The sequence below is a fragment of the Lonchura striata genome, chromosome 35, assembly GCF_046129695.1.
Source record: "Lonchura striata isolate bLonStr1 chromosome 35, bLonStr1.mat, whole genome shotgun sequence".
NCBI lineage: Eukaryota > Metazoa > Chordata > Aves > Passeriformes > Estrildidae > Lonchura > Lonchura striata.
Window position 1 is genome coordinate 356,739 of NC_134637.1, and position 16,869 is coordinate 373,607.

General features: G+C 56.1%; 1 protein-coding gene across 1 annotated transcript; it reads right to left on the bottom strand.

Moving 5' to 3' along the window:
* Window positions 1-380: 380 nt before the first annotated feature.
* LOC144247886 (protein spinster homolog 1-like) lies at window positions 381-15,771 on the bottom strand. Its single transcript, XM_077789539.1, has 12 exons — window positions 15,741-15,771; window positions 15,070-15,135; window positions 12,872-13,008; window positions 10,941-11,092; window positions 10,049-10,115; window positions 9,285-9,424; window positions 7,137-7,292; window positions 5,026-5,215; window positions 3,577-3,642; window positions 2,692-2,790; window positions 1,560-1,734; window positions 381-475 (listed from the first exon to the last, which is right to left on the bottom strand). The coding sequence occupies exons 1-12, from the start codon at window positions 15,760-15,762 to the stop codon at window positions 381-383; spliced, it is 1,365 nt and encodes a 454-aa protein (XP_077645665.1). The 5' UTR covers window positions 15,763-15,771.
* Window positions 15,772-16,869: the final 1,098 nt, after the last annotated feature.

The following is a 16,869-nucleotide window of genomic DNA, read 5'->3' on the forward strand; positions in this document are numbered from 1 at the left end:
GTCACTCCAGCCAGCCTGTGGTCACTCCCAGCGGTCAGTGGTCACTCTCAGGCCAGCAGGTGGTCACTCCCAGGTGGTCACTCGCAGTGGTCACTCAGCGGTCACTCAGTGGTCACTCAGGGTCACTCAGTGGTCACTCAGCGGTCAGTGGTCACTCAGTGGTCACTCAGTGGTCACTCAGGGTCACTCAGTGGTCACTCAGGGTCACTCAGTGGTCACTCAGCGGTCACTCAGTGGTCACTCAGTGGTCACTCAGCGGTCAGTGGTCACTCAATGGTCACTCAGCGGTCACTCAGGGTCACTCAGGGTCACTCAGTGGTCACTCAATGGTCACTCAGCGGTCACTCAGTGGTCACTCAGTGGTCACTCAATGGTCACTCTCAGGCCACGCCGTGGGCCGGGGGCAGTCTCCGTGTCCGGCCTCCGGCCTCGGTGTCGTCGTCGTCGTCGTCGCTGTCGCCGTCGGGGGGCAGCCCTGGGGGAGGGGGTGGGCGTGGGGTTGGGGTGTCCCCCCGGTGTCCCCCCAAAATCCCCCCGGTGTCCCCAAAATCCCCCCGGTGTCCCAAAATACCCCCGGTGTCCTTCCAAAATCCCCCCGGTGTCCCCCCAAATCCCCCCGGTGTCCCCCCAAATTCCCCCGGTGTCCCCAAAATTCCCCTGGTGTCCCCAAATCCCCCCGGTGTCCCCAAATCCCCCCGGTGTCCCCAAATCCCCCCGGTGTCCCAAAATACCCCCGGTGTCCCCAAAATCCCCTGGTGTCCCCCTGGTGTTCCGGGTGTCCTCGTCCCCCTGGTGTCCCTGTCACCCCCAAATCCCCGGTGTCCCCCCGCTATCCCGCTGTCCCGGTGTCCCCGGTGTCCCCGGTGTCCCCAATGTCCCCATCACCCCCAAATCCCCGGTGTCCCCCCTGCTGTCCCCACTGTCCCCGGTGTCCCGCTGTCCCTGCTGTCCCGGTGTCCCCCCACTGTCCCCGGTGTCCCAGTGTCCCCCCGGTGTCGCGGTGTCCCACTGTCTTGCTGTCCCCGGTGTCCCGCTGTCCCACTGTCCCCGGTGTCCCGGTGTCCCACTGTCCCCGGTGTCTCCCCGCTGTCCCACTGTCCCCGGTGTCCCGGTGTCCCACTGTCCCGGTGTCCCACTGTCCCGGTGTCCCACTGTCCCCGGTGTCTCCCCGGTGTCCCGGTGTCCCCCCGCTGTCGCGGTGTCCCCAAAGCCCCCCGGTGTCCCGGTGTCTCCCCGGTGTCCTGGTGTCCTGGTGTCCCCGGTGTCCCAGTCTCCCCGGTGTCGTGGTGTCCCCCCGGTGTCCCCATCACCCCCAAACCCCCCCCACTGTCCCGGTGTCCCCCCGGTGTCCCGGTGTCCCGGTGTCGCGGTGTCCCCTCACCCCCAAAACCCCCCGGTGTCCCCGTCACCCCCAAATCCCCGGTGTCCCCGGTGTCCCGGTCTCCCCGGAGTCCCTGTCATCCCCAAATCCCCACTGTTCCCCCGGTGTCCCGGTGTCCCCGGTGTCCCCGGTGTCCCACTGTCCCACTGTCCCCGGTGTCCCGGTGTCCCGCTCTCACCGCGTGCCGCCCGCCGGGCGCGGCGCCGGTCGCGGGGCAGGGCGGCGGCGGCGGCGAGGAACGCGGCCCCGCCGAGGGCGGCGGCGAACGGCAGCGGCAGCAGCGCCCGGCGCAGCGCGGCCGCCCCGCGCTGGAACGAGAGCGGCGCCGCGCCGCCCCCGAGGGCGTCACTGAGCTGGGGAGAGAGCGAGAGACCAGTATAAACCAGTATAAACCAGTATGGACCAGTATAAACCAGTATAAACCAGTATGGACCAGTATAAACCAGTATAAACCAGTATGGACCAGTATAAACCAGTATGGACCAGTACAGGGCAGTGGCCGCCCCGCGCTGGAACGAGAGCGGCGCCGCGCCGCCCCCGAGGGCGTCGCTCAGCTGGGGAGAGAGCGAGAGACCAGTATAAACCAGTATAAACCAGTATGGACCAGTATAAACCAGTATGGACCAGTATGGACCAGTATGGACCAGTATGGACCAGTATGGACCAGTACGGACCAGTATAAACCAGTATAAACCAGTATGGACCAGTATAAACCAGTATGGACCAGTATAAACCAGTATAAACCAGTATGGACCAGTATGGACCAGTATGGACCAGTATGGACCAGTATGGACCAGTATGGACCAGTACGGGGTAGTGGCCGCCCTGCGCTGGAACGAGAGCGGCGCCGCGCCGCCCCCGAGGGCGTCACTCAGCTGGGGAGAGAGCGAGAGACCAGTATAAACCAGTATAAACCAGTATGGACCAGTATGGACCAGTATAAACCAGTATAAACCAGTATGGACCAGTATGGACCAATATAGATCCAGTGATTCCAGTATGGACCAGTATGGTCTCAATGCTCCCAGTCCCTCCCAGTTTGTCCCAGTCCCTCCCAGTTCCCTCCCAGTCCCTCCCAGTTTGTCCCAGTCCCTCCCAGTTCCCTCCCAGTCCCTCCCAGTTTGTCCCAGTTCCCTCCCAGTCCCTCCCAGTCCCTCCCAGTTTGTCCCAGTTCCCTCCCAGTCCCTCCCAGTTCCTCCCAGTTCCCTCCCAGTCCCTCCCAGTTTGTCCCAGTTCCCTCCCAGTTCCTCCCAGTCCCTCCCAGTCCCTCCCAGTCCCTCCCAGTTTGTCCCAGTCCATCCCAGTCTCACCAGTCCCACCAGGTAGGGGCTCCCCGCGTCCCCCAGCAGGTGTGAGGTCAGGATCTGCAGCGCCTCGGCCGTGGAGCGGCGCCCGGGCGGCACCACGTACTGGGAGCACTGGTTTGTACTGGGAGCCACTGGGAGGGGGCTGGCGCCCTCCCAGTACAGCCCAATTTTCTCCCAGTTCATCCCAGTTCATCCCAATCCTTCCCAGTTTGTTCCAATCCCCTCCCAGTTCATCCCAGTTCCCTCCCAGTACAGCCTGGCACCAGCCCAGTACAAACCAGTACATCCCAGTTCCCTCCCAGTTCATCCCAGTTCCCTCCCACTCCCTCCCAGTTCATCCCAGTTCCCTCCCACTCCCTCCCAGTTCATCCCAGTACATCCCAGTACCAGCCCAGTTCATCCCAGGTCCTTTCCAGTTTGTTCAAAACCCTTCCCAGTTCCTCCCAGTCTCTCCCAGTAACATCCCAGTACATCCCAGTTCCATCCCAGTCCATCCCAATTCCCTCCCAGTTCATCCCAGTGCGTCCCAGTACCAGCCCAGTTCACCCCAGTTCCTTCCCAGTTTGTTCCAATCCCATCCCAGTCCCTCCCAGTTCCCTCCCACTTCCTCCCCAGTTCCCTCCCAGTTCATCCCAGTCCGTCCCAGTTCATCCCAGTCCCTCCCAGTTCATCCCAGTCCCTCCCAGTTCCCTCCCAGTCCCTCCCAGTTCCCTCCCAGTTCATCCCAGTTCCCTCCCAGTCCCTCCCAGTCCCTCCCAGTCCATCCCAGTCCCTCCCAGTCCATCCCAGTTCATCCCAGTTCCCTCCCAGTCTCTCCCAGTAACATCCCAGTCCCTCCCAGTTCCCTCCCAGTTCATCCCAGTCCCTCCCAGTTCATCCCAGTCTCACCAGTAAGATGTCGGCCACGATGGCCCAGTTCAGGGACAGGAGGGTCTCGCCCAGGAAGATGAAAACCTGGGGGGGGCTCCCAGTTCAAACCAGTTCAAACCAGTTGAAACCAGTTCAAACCAGTGCCCCCCAAATCCCCCCATAATGACCCCCAAACCCCTCCCAGTTCAAACCAGTTCATCCCAGTCCATTCCAGTCCCTCCCAGTCCATCCCAGTTCATCCCAGTCACACCCAAACCCCCCCATAATGACCCCCAAACCCCACCCAGTCCATCCCAGTATAAACCAGTCACCCCCAAACCCCTCCATAATGACCTCCAAACCCGTCCCAGTCCATCCCAGTCCATCCCAGTATAAACCAGTTCCCCAGTAATGACCCCAAATCCCCCCTTAATGACCCCAAAACCCCTCCCAGTTCAAACCAGTTCATCCCAGTTCATCCCAGTCACCCCCGAATGCCCCCATAATGACCCCCAAACCCCTCCCAGTCCATCCCAGTCCATCCCAGTATAAACCAGTTCCCCAGTAATGACCCCAAACCCCCCCATAATGACCCCCAAACCCCTCCCAGTCCATCCCAGTATAACCCAGTGCCCCAGTAATGACCCCCAAACCCCTCCCAGTTCAAACCAGTTCATCCCAGTTCATCCCAGTCACCCCCAAACCCCCCCATAATGACCCCCAAACCCGTCCCAGTCCATCCCAGTCCCTCCCAGTCCATCCCAGTCACCCCCAAACCCCCCCATAATGACCCCCAAACCCCTCCCAGTCCATCCCAGTATAAACCAGTGCCCCAGTAATGACCCCAAACCCCTCCCAGTCCATCCCAGTATAAACCAGTGCCCCAGTAATGACCCCAAACCCCCCCATAATGACCCCCAAACCCCTCCCAGTCCATCCCAGTATAAACCAGTGCCCCAGTAATGACCCCAAACCCCCCCATAATGACCCCCAAACCCCTCCCAGTCCATCCCAGTATAAACCAGTGCCCCAGTAATGACCCCAAACCCCTCCCAGTCCATCCCAGTATAAACCAGTCCATCCCAGTCACCCCCAAACCCCCCCATAATGACCCCCACACCCCTCCCAGTCCCTCCCAGTCCGTCCCAGTATAACCCAGTGCCCCAGTAATGACCCCAAACCCCCATCCCAGTATAACCCAGTGCCCCAGCAATGACCCCAAACCCCCCCATAATGACCCCAAAACCCCTCCCAGTCCATCCCAGTCCGTCCCAGTCACCCCCAAACCCCTCCCAGTCCATCCCAGTATAAACCAGTGCCCCAGTAATGACCCCAAACCCCCCCATAATGACCCCAAACCCCTCCCAGTCCATCCCAGTCCATCCCAGTATAAACCAGTGCCCCAGTAATGACCCCAAACCCCCCCATAATGACCCCCAAACCCCTCCCAGTCCATCCCAGTCCCTCCCAGTCCGTCCCAGTGCTCACGTAGGCGGCGGGGGGGCAGGGCTGGGCGCACAGCAGGGCCAGCAGCAGGCAGGGCGCGGCGCCCAGCACCCCCCCCGCGCACAGCAATGGGTCGGCCCGGGGGTGCCGGGGGCGGAGCCGCCGCGAGAGCTCCGCCCCCAGCCCCACCCCCAGCACCCCCGAGCCGCAGGTCAGGGCGCCGAACAGCAGGCTGGGGTCAGAGGTCAGCCCGGGGTCAGCCGGAACGTCCCCGAAACGTGCCCGAAATATCCCCAAAATATCCCAAAAACGTGCCCGAAATAGCCCCAAAATATCCCCGAAACGTGCCCGAAATATCCCCAAAATATCCCCAAAAACGTCCCCGAAATATCCCCAAAATATCCCCGAAACGTGCCCGAAATATCCCCAAAATATCCCTGAAATATCCCCAAAACGTGCCCGAAATATCCCCAAAATATCCCCAAAATATCCCCAAAACATGCCCGAAATATCCCCAAAATATCCCAAAAACGTGCCCGAAATATCCCCAAAATATCCCAAAAACGTGCCCGAAATATCCCCAAAATATCCCAAAAACGTGCCCGAAATATCCCCAAAATATCCCCAAAACGTGCCCGAAATATCCCCAAAATATCCCCAAAACATGCCCGAAATATCCCCAAAATATCCCTGAAATATCCCCAAAACGTGCCCGAAATATCCCCAAAATATCCCTGAAATATCCCCAAAACGTGCCCGAAATATCCCCAAAATATCCCCAAAATATCCCCAAAACATGCCCGAAATATCCCCAAAATATCCCAAAAACGTGCCCGAAATATCCCCAAAATATCCCAAAAACGTGCCCGAAATATCCCCAAAATATCCCAAAAACGTGCCCGAAATATCCCCAAAATATCCCCAAAACGTGCCCGAAATATCCCCAAAATATCCCCAAAACATGCCCGAAATATCCCCAAAATATCCCTGAAATATCCCCAAAACGTGCCCGAAATATCCCCAAAATATCCCTGAAATATCCCCAAAATGTGCCCGAAATATCCCCAAAATATCCCCAAAATATCCCCAAAACATGCCCGAAATATCCCCAAAATATCCCAAAAACGTGCCCGAAATATCCCCGAAATATCCCAAAAACGTGCCCGAAATATCCCCAAAATATCCCAAAAACGTGCCCGAAATATCCCCAAAATATCCCAAAAACGTGCCCGAAATATCCCCAAAACATCCCCAAAAACGTCCCCGAAATATCCCCAAAATATCCCCGAAACATGCCCGAAATATCCCCAAAATATCCCAAAAACGTGCCCGAAATATCCCCAAAATATCCCCAAAACATCCCCAAAATGTTCCCGAAATGTCCCCAAAACATGCCCAAAATATCCCCAGAATGTCCCCAAAAAATATCCCCAAAATGTCCCCAAAATATCCCCAAAATGTCCCCAATATATCCCCGAAATATCCCTGAAATATTCCCAAAATATCCCAAAAAAATTCCCAAAAAAATTCCCAAAATGTCCCAAAATCCCCCCAAGATTTCCCCAAAATCCCCCAAAAATGTCCCAAAATTCCCCCAAAATATCCCAAAATGTCCCAAAATCCCCCCAAACGTCCCAAAATCCCCCCAAAATGTCCCAAAATCCCCCCAAAATCCCCCCAAAATGTCCCAAAATGCCCCAAAATGTCCCAAAATCCCCAAATTTGGGCCCACCTCTGGTCTCCGCGGCAGCGCCGTGCCCCCCGGCAGGGCAGTGCCTCCCCCAACATCCCCAAAATGTCCCAAAATCCCCCCAAACGTCCCAAAATCCCCCCAAAATGCCCAAAACCCCCCAAAATGTCCCAAAATCCCCAAATTTGGCCCCACCTCTGGTCTCCGCGGCAGCGCCGTGCCCCCCGGCAGGGCAGTGCCTCCCCCAACATCCCCAAAATGTCCCAAAATCCCCCCAAAATGTCCCAAAATCCCCCAAAATGTCCCAAAATCCCCAAATTTGGCCCCACCTCTGGTCTCCGCGGCAGCGCCGTGCCCCCCGGCAGGGCAGTGCCTCCCCCAACATCCCCAAAATGTCCCAAAATCCCCCCAAAATGTCCCAAAATCCCCCAAAATGTCCCAAAATCCCCAAATTTGGCCCCACCTCTGGTCTCCGCGGCAGCGCCGTGCCCCCCGGCAGGGCGCCGCCTCGCCCCGCGCCAGCCGCACGCGGAACAGGAACGCCGGCGCCCAGAGCGCCAGCGCGCCCGTCACGAAGGCCACGGCCGTGAAACCCAGCGTGGACAGCACCAGCGTCCGGCTGCGGGGTCAGAGGTCAGGATTCCCGGGGAAAATTCCCAAAATCCCGAAAAAACGGCACCGAAATAACCCAAAATAGCCAAATTCTACCCCAAAACCGGTGAAAATCGACCCAAAAATGGCCAAAATCTACCCAAAAATGACCAATAAAAAGGGACATTGAGGTGACACCGAGCATGGACAGTACCAGCGTCCGGCTGCGGGGTCAGAGGTCAGAATTCCCGGGGAAAATTCCCAAAATCCCGAAAAAACGGCACCGAAATAATCCAAAATAGACAAATTCTACCCAAAAATGGCCAAAATCTACCCAAAAATGACCAAGAAAATGGGACACTGAGGTGACACCGAGCTTGGACAGCACCAGGGTCTGGCTGCGGGGTCAGAGGTCAGAATTCCCGGAGAAAATTCCCAAAATCCCGAAAAAACGGCACCGAAATAACCCAAAATAGCGAAATTCTACCCCAAAAACGGTGAAAATCGACCCAAAAATGGCCAAAATCGACCCAAAAATGACCAAGAAAAAGGGACACTGAGGTGACACTGAGCGTGGACAGTACCAGGGTCCAGCTGCGGGGTCAAAGGTCAGAATTCCCGGAGAAAATTCCCGGAATCCCGAAAAAACGGCACTGAAATAGCCCAAAATAGCCAAATTCTACCCCAAAAACGGTGAAAATCGACCCAAAAATGACCAAAAAAAGGGACACTGAGGATGAAAGACACCAGGGTCTGGATGCGGGGTCAAAGGTCAGAATTCCCGGAGAAAATTCCCGGAATCCCGAAAAAACGGCACCGAAATAGCCCAAAATAGCCAAATTCTACCCCAAAAACGGTGAAAATCGACCCAAAAATGGCCAAAATCCACCCAAAAATGACCAAGAAAATGGGACACTGAGGTGACACTGAGCGTGGACAGCACCAGGGTCCAGCTGCGGGGTCAGAGGTCAGAATTCCCGGGGAAAATTCCCAAAATCCCGAAAAAACCCCATCGGAATTGGTGAAAATGGGCAAAAATGGCCCCAAAATGGTCCCGGATGGGGCAGGGGTCACTCAGGGTCACTCAGGGGTCACTCAGGGGTCAGTGGTCAGTGGTCACTCAGGGGTCAGTTACATGTCAGGGGTCACTCAGGGTCACTCATGGTCACTCAGGGTCACTCAGGGTCACTCAGTGGTCACTCATGGTCACTCAGGGTCACTCAGGGTCACTCAGGGTCACTCAGTGGTCACTCAGTGGTCACTCACTTGTGTCCCAGCTCCCTGATCTCCCGGGCCCAGCTGCGGTCAGCGGTCAGTGGTCACTCACAGGTCAGTGGTCACTCTGGTCACTCAGTGGTCACTCATTGGTCACTCACTTGTGTCCCAGCTCCCTGATCTCTCTGGCCCAGCTGCGGTCAGTGGTCAGTGGTCACTCATTGGTCACTCTGGTCACTCTGGTCACTCATTGGTCACTCTCACTGGTCACTCTCAGTGGTCAGTGGTCACTCATTGGTCACTCACTTGTGTCCCAGCTCCCTGATCTCTCTGCCCCAGCTGCGGTCAGCGGTCAGTGGTCACTCAGTGGTCACTCTCACTGGTCACTCTGGTCACTCTGGTCACTCATTGGTCACTCTCAGTGGTCAGTGGTCACTCTGGTCACTCAGGGTCACTCAGTGGTCACTCACTTCATTCCCAGCTCCCTGATCTCTCTGCCCCAGCTGCGGTCAGCGGTCAGTGGTCACTCACAGGTCAATGGTCACTCATTGGTCACTCTCACAGGTCGCTGGTCACTCTCAGTGGTCAGTGGTCACTCACTGGTCACTCAGGGTCACTCTGGTCACTCATTGGTCACTCACTTCATTCCCAGCTCCCTGATCTCTCTGCCCCAGCTGCGGTCAGTGGTCAGTGGTCACTCACAGGTCAGCGGTCAGTGGTCACTCATTGGTCACTCTCACTGGTCAGTGGTCACTCTGGTCACTCTGGTCACTCTGGTCACTCTCAGTGGTCAGTGGTCACTCACTTCATTCCCAGCTCCCTGATCTCCCGGGCCCAGCTGCGGTCAGCGGCCGCGGCTCCGGCCCCGTCCAGGCCGCCCCGGGGCGGGTCCCTGACCACGGCCAGGAGCAGCAGCAGCGCGGCCACGCCCAGGACAGGGGTCACCTGCGGGGCAGAGGTCACACGGGGGTCAGGGGTCACCCGGGGGTCACTCAGGGGTCACCTGCAGGGCAGAGGTCACACGGGGGTCATTTGGGGTCACCCGGGGGTCACCTGCGGGGTCAGGGGTCACACGGGGGTCATTTGGGGTCACCCGGGGGTCACCTGCGGGGCAGAGGTCACACGGGGGTCATCTGCAGGGGTCAGGGGTCACCCATGGGTCATTTTGGGACATTTAAAGGTCATTTAGGGTCACCCAGGGGTCACTCAGGGGTCACCTGCGGGGCAGAGGTCACACGGGGGTCATTTGGGGTCACCCGGGGGTCACCTGCAGGGTCAGGGGTCACCCAGGGGTCATTTAGGGTAACTCAGGGGTCACTCAGGGGTCAGGGGTCACTCAGGGCAGGATTTTGGGGAATTTTGGGACCTTTTGGGGGATTTTTCGGGGATATTTTGAGCAAATTCTGGGGATTTTTTTGGGGCTATTTTGGGACATTTTGGAGGATTTTGGGGTATTTTTTTGGGGATATTTTGGGGGATTTTTTTGCGGGGATTTTTTGGGACTTTTCGGGGGATTTTTTTGGGGCTATTTTGGGAGATTTTGGGGAATTTTGTTGTTTTCTCACTCACCCGCAGCGCCCAGCGCCAGTCGGCCGCCAGGTCCTTGACCTTTGACCCCGCGATGTAACCCAGGCCGCTGCGGGGGTGGGGGAGGGGCGGGGTCACGGCGGGGTCACGGCCCCCCCGGAGCCCCTCCCCCACCCCGGGGAGAAATTCCCGCCCCTCCCCCACCCCCACTGCCCCTCCCCCACCCCAATGACGGGTCCCAGCCCCTCCCCTCCCCCATTTCCCCTCCCCCTCACCTGCCCAGGGGCACGGCCAGGTAGAACCCCTCCCCCAATTTACCCTCCCCCACCCCAATGAGGGGTCCCAGCCCCTCCCCCTCCCCCTTTCCCCTCCCCCTCACCTGCCCAGGGGCACGGCCAGGTAGAACCCCACCCCCACAGCCCCTCCCCCACCCCAATGACGGGTCCTAGCCCCTCCCCCACCCCCCACAGCCCCTCCCCCACCCTTTCTGCCCCTCCCCCACCCCCAATTTCCCCTCCCCCACCCCAGGGAGACATTCCCTCCCCTCCCCCACCCCCACAGCCCCTCCCCCACCCCCAATTTACCCTCCCCCACCCCAATGACAGGTCCCAGCCCCTCCCCCACCCCGTTTCCCCTCCCCCTCACCTGCCCAGGGGCACGGCCAGGTAGAACCCCTCCCCCACAGCCCCTCCCCCTCACCTGCCCAGGGGCACGGCCAGGTAGAACCCCTCCCCCACAGCCCCTCCCCCACCCTTTCTGCCCCTCCCCCTCACCTGCCCAGGGGCACGGCCAGGTAGAACCCCTCCCCCACAGCCCCTCCCCCTCCCCCACAGCCCCTCCCCCACAGCCCCTCCCCCTCACCTGCCCAGGGGCACGGCCAGGTAGAACCCCTCCCCCACAGCCCCTCCCCCACCCCGTTTCCCCTCCCCCTCACCTGCCCAGGGGCACGGCCAGGTAGAACGCCCCCAGGGCGCGGCTGCGGGCGGGGCCCCGGTACAGGTCGGCCACCAGGGTGGGGGCCAGGGTGGAGTAGGCGGCCTCGCCCACCCCCACCAGCGCCCGGCCGGCCAGCAGCACCCCGAAATGCTGGGGGGAGGGGCGGGGGTCACTGACCCCTCCCCCACCCTGCCCTGCCCATCCCCCACCAGCGCCCGGCCGGCCAGCAGCACCCCGAAATGCTGGGGGGAGGGGCGGGGCTCACTGACCCCTCCCCCACCCTCCCCGGCCCCTCCCCCACCCCCCTCCGGGGTCACTGACCCCTCCCCCATCCCCCCAGGTGTGTTTTGGGGGGTCCCCAGGTGTGCCCAGGTGTATTTTGGGGGTGCCCAGGTGTATCCCAGGTGTGCCCAGGTGTAATTTGGGTGCCCCCAGGTGTGTTTTGGGTGTCCCGAGGTGTATCTCAGGTGTATTTTGGGTGTCCCCAGGTGATTTTTGGGTGCCCCCAGGTGTATTTTGGGTGCTCCCAGGTGTATTTTGGGTGCTCCCAGGTGTATTTTGGGTGTCCCCAGGTGTGTTTTGGGGTGCCCAGGTGATTTTTGGGTGTATTTTGGGTGCCCCTAGGTGTATTTTGGGTGTCCCCAGGTGTATTTTGGGGTGCCCAGGTGATTTTTGGGTGTATTCTGGGTGCCCCCAGGTGATTTTTTGGGTATTCCCAGGTGATTTTTGGGGCGCCCAGGTGATTTTGGGGTACCTGGGGGGGCACGAAGTTGGTGGCCAGCGTCACCCCCGACCACAGCCCCAGCCCCAGGTGTGCCCAGGTGAGTTTTGGGTGTATTTTGGGTGCCCCCAGGTGTATTTTGGGTGTATTTTGGGTGCCCCCAGGTGATTTTTGGGTGTATTTTGGGTGTCCCCAGGTGATTTTTGGGGGTGCCCAGGTGATTTTTGGGTGTATTTTGGGTGCCCCCAGGTGTCCCCAGGTGTATTTTGGGTGCTCCAAGGTGTATTTTGGGTGTCCCCAGGTGTGTTTTGGGGTGCCCAGGTGATTTTTGGGTGTATTTTGGGTGCCCCCAGGTGATTTTTGGGTGTATTTTGGGTATCCCCAGGTGATTTTTGGGGCGCCCAGGTGTATTTTGGGTTGCCCAGGTGTATTTTGGGTGTCCCCAGGTGATTTTGGGGGTCCCCAGGTGATTTTTGGGTGCCCCCAGGTGATTTTTGGGGTACCTGGGGGGGCACGAAGCTGGTGGCCAGCGTCACCCCCGACCACAGCCCCAGCCCCAGGTGTGCCCAGGTGTGCCCAGGTGAGTTTTGGGTGTATTCTGGGTGCCCCCAGGTGTATTTTGGGTGCCCCCAGGTGATTTTTTGGGTGTCCCCAGGTGATTTTCGGGGCGCCCAGGTGATTTTTGGGTTGCCCAGGTGATTTTGGGGTACCTGGGGGGGCACGAAGCTGGTGGCCAGCGTCACCCCCGACCACAGCCCCAGCCCCAGGTGTGCCCAGGTGAGTTTTGGGTGTATTTTGGGTGTCCCCAGGTGATTTTTGGGTTGCCCAGGTGATTTTTGGGTGTATTTTGGGTGCCCCCAGGTGTATTTTGGGTGTCCCCAGGTGTATTTTGGGTGTCCCCAGGTGATTTTGGGGGTCCCCAGGTGATTTTTGGGTGCCCCCAGGTGATTTTTGGGGTACCTGGGGGGGCACGAAGCTGGTGGCCAGCGTCACCCCCGACCACAGCCCCAGCCCCAGGTGTGCCCAGGTGAGTTTTGGGTGTATTTTGGGTGTCCCCAGGTGATTTTTGGGTTGCCCAGGTGATTTTTGGGTGTATTTTGGGTGCCCCCAGGTGTATTTTGGGTGTCCCCAGGTGTATTTTGGGGTGCCCAGGTGATTTTTGGGGTGCCCAGGTAATTTTTGGGTTGCCCAGGTGATTTTTGGGGTACCTGGGGGGGCACGAAGCTGGTGGCCAGCGTCACCCCCGACCACAGCCCCAGCCCCAGCGCCAGGAGCCGCTTGCGGCTGTGCCGGTCCCCGAGGAAGCCGAAGAGCGGAGCCAGCACCAGGTAACTGCTGATGAACACTGGGCAGGTGAGAAAATCCAAAATTAGCCAAAAATCCGGGAAAAAAGCCAAAAAAACCCACCCCAAAATAACCAGAAACCAAAAAAAAACCACCCAAAAATCCTGAAAAAAATCACCCAAAAATGATAAAAATCAACACAAAAATGGGCACAAAGCTGCTGATGAACACTGGGCAGGTGAGAAAAACCAAAATTAGCCAAAAATCCGGGAAAAAACCCAAAAAAAACCACCCCAAAATAACCAGAAACCAAAAAAAAACCACCCAAAAATCCTGAAAAAAATCACCCAAAAATGATAAAAATCAACCCAAAAATGGGCACAAAGCTGCTGATGAACACTGGGCAGGTGAGAAAATCCAAAATTAGCCAAAAATCCGAAAAAAAAGCCAAAAAACCCACCCCAAAATAACCAGAAACCCAAAAAAACCACCCAAAATAAGCCAAAAATACTGAAAAAATCAACTAAAAATGATAAAGATTAACACAAAAATGGACATAAAACTGCTGATGAACACTGGGCAGGTGAGAAAAATCCAAAATTAACCAAAAATCCGGAAAAAAAACCAAAAAAAACACCCCAAAATAACCAAAAACCCAAAAACACCACCCAAAAATCCCGAAAAAATCACCCAAAAATGATAAAAATCAACCCAAAAATGGGCACAAAGCTGCTGATGAACACTGGGCAGGTGAGAAAATCCAAAATTAGCCAAAAATCCGGAAAAAAACCCAAAAAAAACCACCCCAAAATAACCAGAAACCAAAAAAAAACCACCCAAAAATCCTGAAAAAAATCACCCAAAAATGATAAAAATCAACCCAAAAATGGGCACAAAGCTGCTGATGAACACTGGGCAGGTGAGAAAAATCCAAAATTAGCCAAAAATCCAAAAAAAATCAACCAAAAATGATAAAAAATAACCCAAAAATGGGCACAAAACTGTTGATGAACAATGGACAGGTGAGGAAAACCCAAAATTAGCCAAAAATTTTAAAAAAACCCACAAAAACCCTTAAAACAATCCCAAAAGAAATCCTTGAAAAAATGAGGATAAACAACAACAAAAAAAAGCCCAAAAAAATCCCCAAAAATTAAAATAAAAAGCCCCAAAAAATCCCAATAAACCCCAAAAAATCCCCTAAAAATCCCCAAGAATTAAAAGACCTGAAAAATCCCAATAAATCCAAAAAAATCCCCACAAAAATCCCCAAATATTAAAAAACAAGCCCCGAAAAATCCCAATAAACCCAAAAAAACCCCCCACAAAAATCCCCAAAAATTAAAAAACAAAAAGCCCCGAAAAATCCCAATAAACCCAAAAAAATCCCCACAAAAATCCCCAAAAATTAAAAAACAAAAAGCCCCGAAAAATCCCAATAAACCCAAAAAAACCCCCACAAAAATCCCCAAAAATTAAAAAACAAAAAGCCCCGAAAAATCCCAATAAACCCAAAAAAACCCCCACAAAAATCCCCAAAAATTAAAAAACAAAAAGCCCCAAAAAATCCCAATAAACCCAAAAAAACCCCCACAAAAATCCCCAAAAATTAAAAAACAAAAAGCCTCAAAAAATCCCAATAAACCCAAAAAAATCCCCACAAAAATCCCCAAAAATTAAAAAACAAAAAGCCCCGAAAAATCCCAATAAACCCAAAAAAACCCCCACAAAAATCCCCAAAAATTAAAAAACAAAGCCAAATAATCCCCCAAAATATCCGCGAGCCCCAGGGCATTGTGGGACACGAATGTGGGCGTGGCCCGGGTGGGCGTGGCCTGGGTGGGCGTGGCCTGTGAATGGACGCGGCCTGGGTGGGCGTGGCCTGGGTGGGCGTGGTTTGGGAGTGGGCGTGGTTTGGGAGTGGGCGTGGCCTGGGTGGGCGTGGCATGGGGTGGGCGTGGCCTGGATTGGCGTGGACGCGGGGGCGTGGCCTGGGTGGGCGTTGTTTGGGATTGGGCGTGGCCTGGGGGTGGGCGTGGCCTGGTGTGGGTGTGGTTTGGGAGTGGGCGTGGTCTGGGTGGGCGTGGCCTGGGTGGGCGTGGCCGTGGGGGCGTGGCCTCACCTGTCTGCAGGAGGCCGGAGCTGCTGTCGCCGATGCCGAAATAATCCTCCACTTCCGGCAGCACGCCTGGGGGAGGGGCGGGGCTGGGCCACGCCCACCAACAGCCCCTCCCCCTCCCTTTAGCCCCGCCCCTTTCCATTTAATCCTTCAAGTTTAGCCCCGCCCCTTTTTAACCCCTCTCACTTTAGCCCCTCCCTATTTAAGCCCCTCCCCTTTCCCTTAACCCCGCCCCTTTTCCATTAACCCCGCCCCTTTTCCATTAACCCCGCCCCTTTCCCTTAGCCCCACCTGTAATTAACGAGGTTAATTAAGCACAAGGCCCAACCCTCTCCCTTTAGCCCCGCCCCTTTCCCTTTAGCCCCGCCCCTTTTCCTTAGCCCCGCCCATACCGGCCACGGTGAAGCGGTCTGTATAATTAACGAGGTTAATTAAGCACAGGACCTGCCCCTTCCCCTTTAACCCCACCCCTTTCCTCATTAGCTCCGCCCCTTTTCTTTAGCCCCGCCCCTTTTCCTTAGCCCCGCCCCTACAAGCCACGGTGAAACGGTCTGTATAATTAACGAGGTTAATTAAGCACAGGATCCGCCCCTTCCCCTTTAGCCCCGCCCCTCTCCCTTTAACCCCGCCCCTTTCCCTTAGCCCCGCCCCTTTCCCCTTAGCCCCGCCCCTACCGGCCACGGTGAAGCGGTCCATGTAATTAACGAGGTTAATTAAGCACAGGACCCGCCCCTTTCCCAATAGCCCCTCCCCTATTGGTCACAGTGAAGCAGTCCATGTAATTAACGAGGTTAATTAAGCACAGGACCCGCCCCTTTCCCTCAGCCCCGCCCCTACCGGCCACGGTGAAGTGGTCCATGTAATTAACGAGGTTAATTAAGCACAGGACCCGCCCCTTCCCCTTTTGCCCCGCCCCTTTTCCCTTAGCCCCGCCCCTACCGGCCACGGTGAAGCGGTCCATGTAATTAACGAGGTTAATTAAGCACAGGACCCGCCCCTTCCCCCTTTAGCCCCGCCCCTACCGGCCACGGTGAAGCGGTCCATGTAATTAACGAGGTTAATTAAGCACAGGATGGCCACGCTGAGCCGGGGGTGGGGCGCAGGGGGCGGGGCTTGGCCCGAGGGGGGCGGGGCCAGCGCCGGGTCCGGCCCCGCCCCCACCGTGACGTCATCGGGGCGGGCCAAGGTGGGGGAGGGGCAGGGGGAGGCCATGGGGGGGGAGGGGTCCTGGAGAGGGGGAGAGAAATGAATTAAACATCGACAATTAATTAATTAAATTAATGGGAATTAATGAAAAATCGAAATGGGATCAAGTTTAACGAGTTTAACAACAAAAAAAAACAACCAAAAACCCCCAAAATTCAGCTAAAAAATCCCAAAATTTATCAAAAAAACCCCAAAATTGGACAAAAAACCCCAAAATTCAACCAAAAATTCCAAAATTCATCAAAAAAGCCAAAATTGGACAAGATACCCCAAAATTAAATGAAAAAACCCGAAATTCAAGAAAAAAACCTCAAAATTCAACCAACAAAACCCAAAATTCAACAAAAAAACCCCAAAATTGAACAAAAAAACCAAGAATTGGGAAAAAAAAAACAAAATTCAACCAGAAAAGCCCAAAATACAACCAAAAAAACCCAAAATTCAACCAAAACCCCCATAAATCTTCCCAAAAATCCCCAAAATTCTCCGAATCCAACAAATTCTCCCTGAAATCCCCTGAAATGCCCAAAATTTCCCCAAAATTCCCATTTTTCCCCCAAAACACCACCAAATTCCCCCCAAATCCCCGATTTTCTG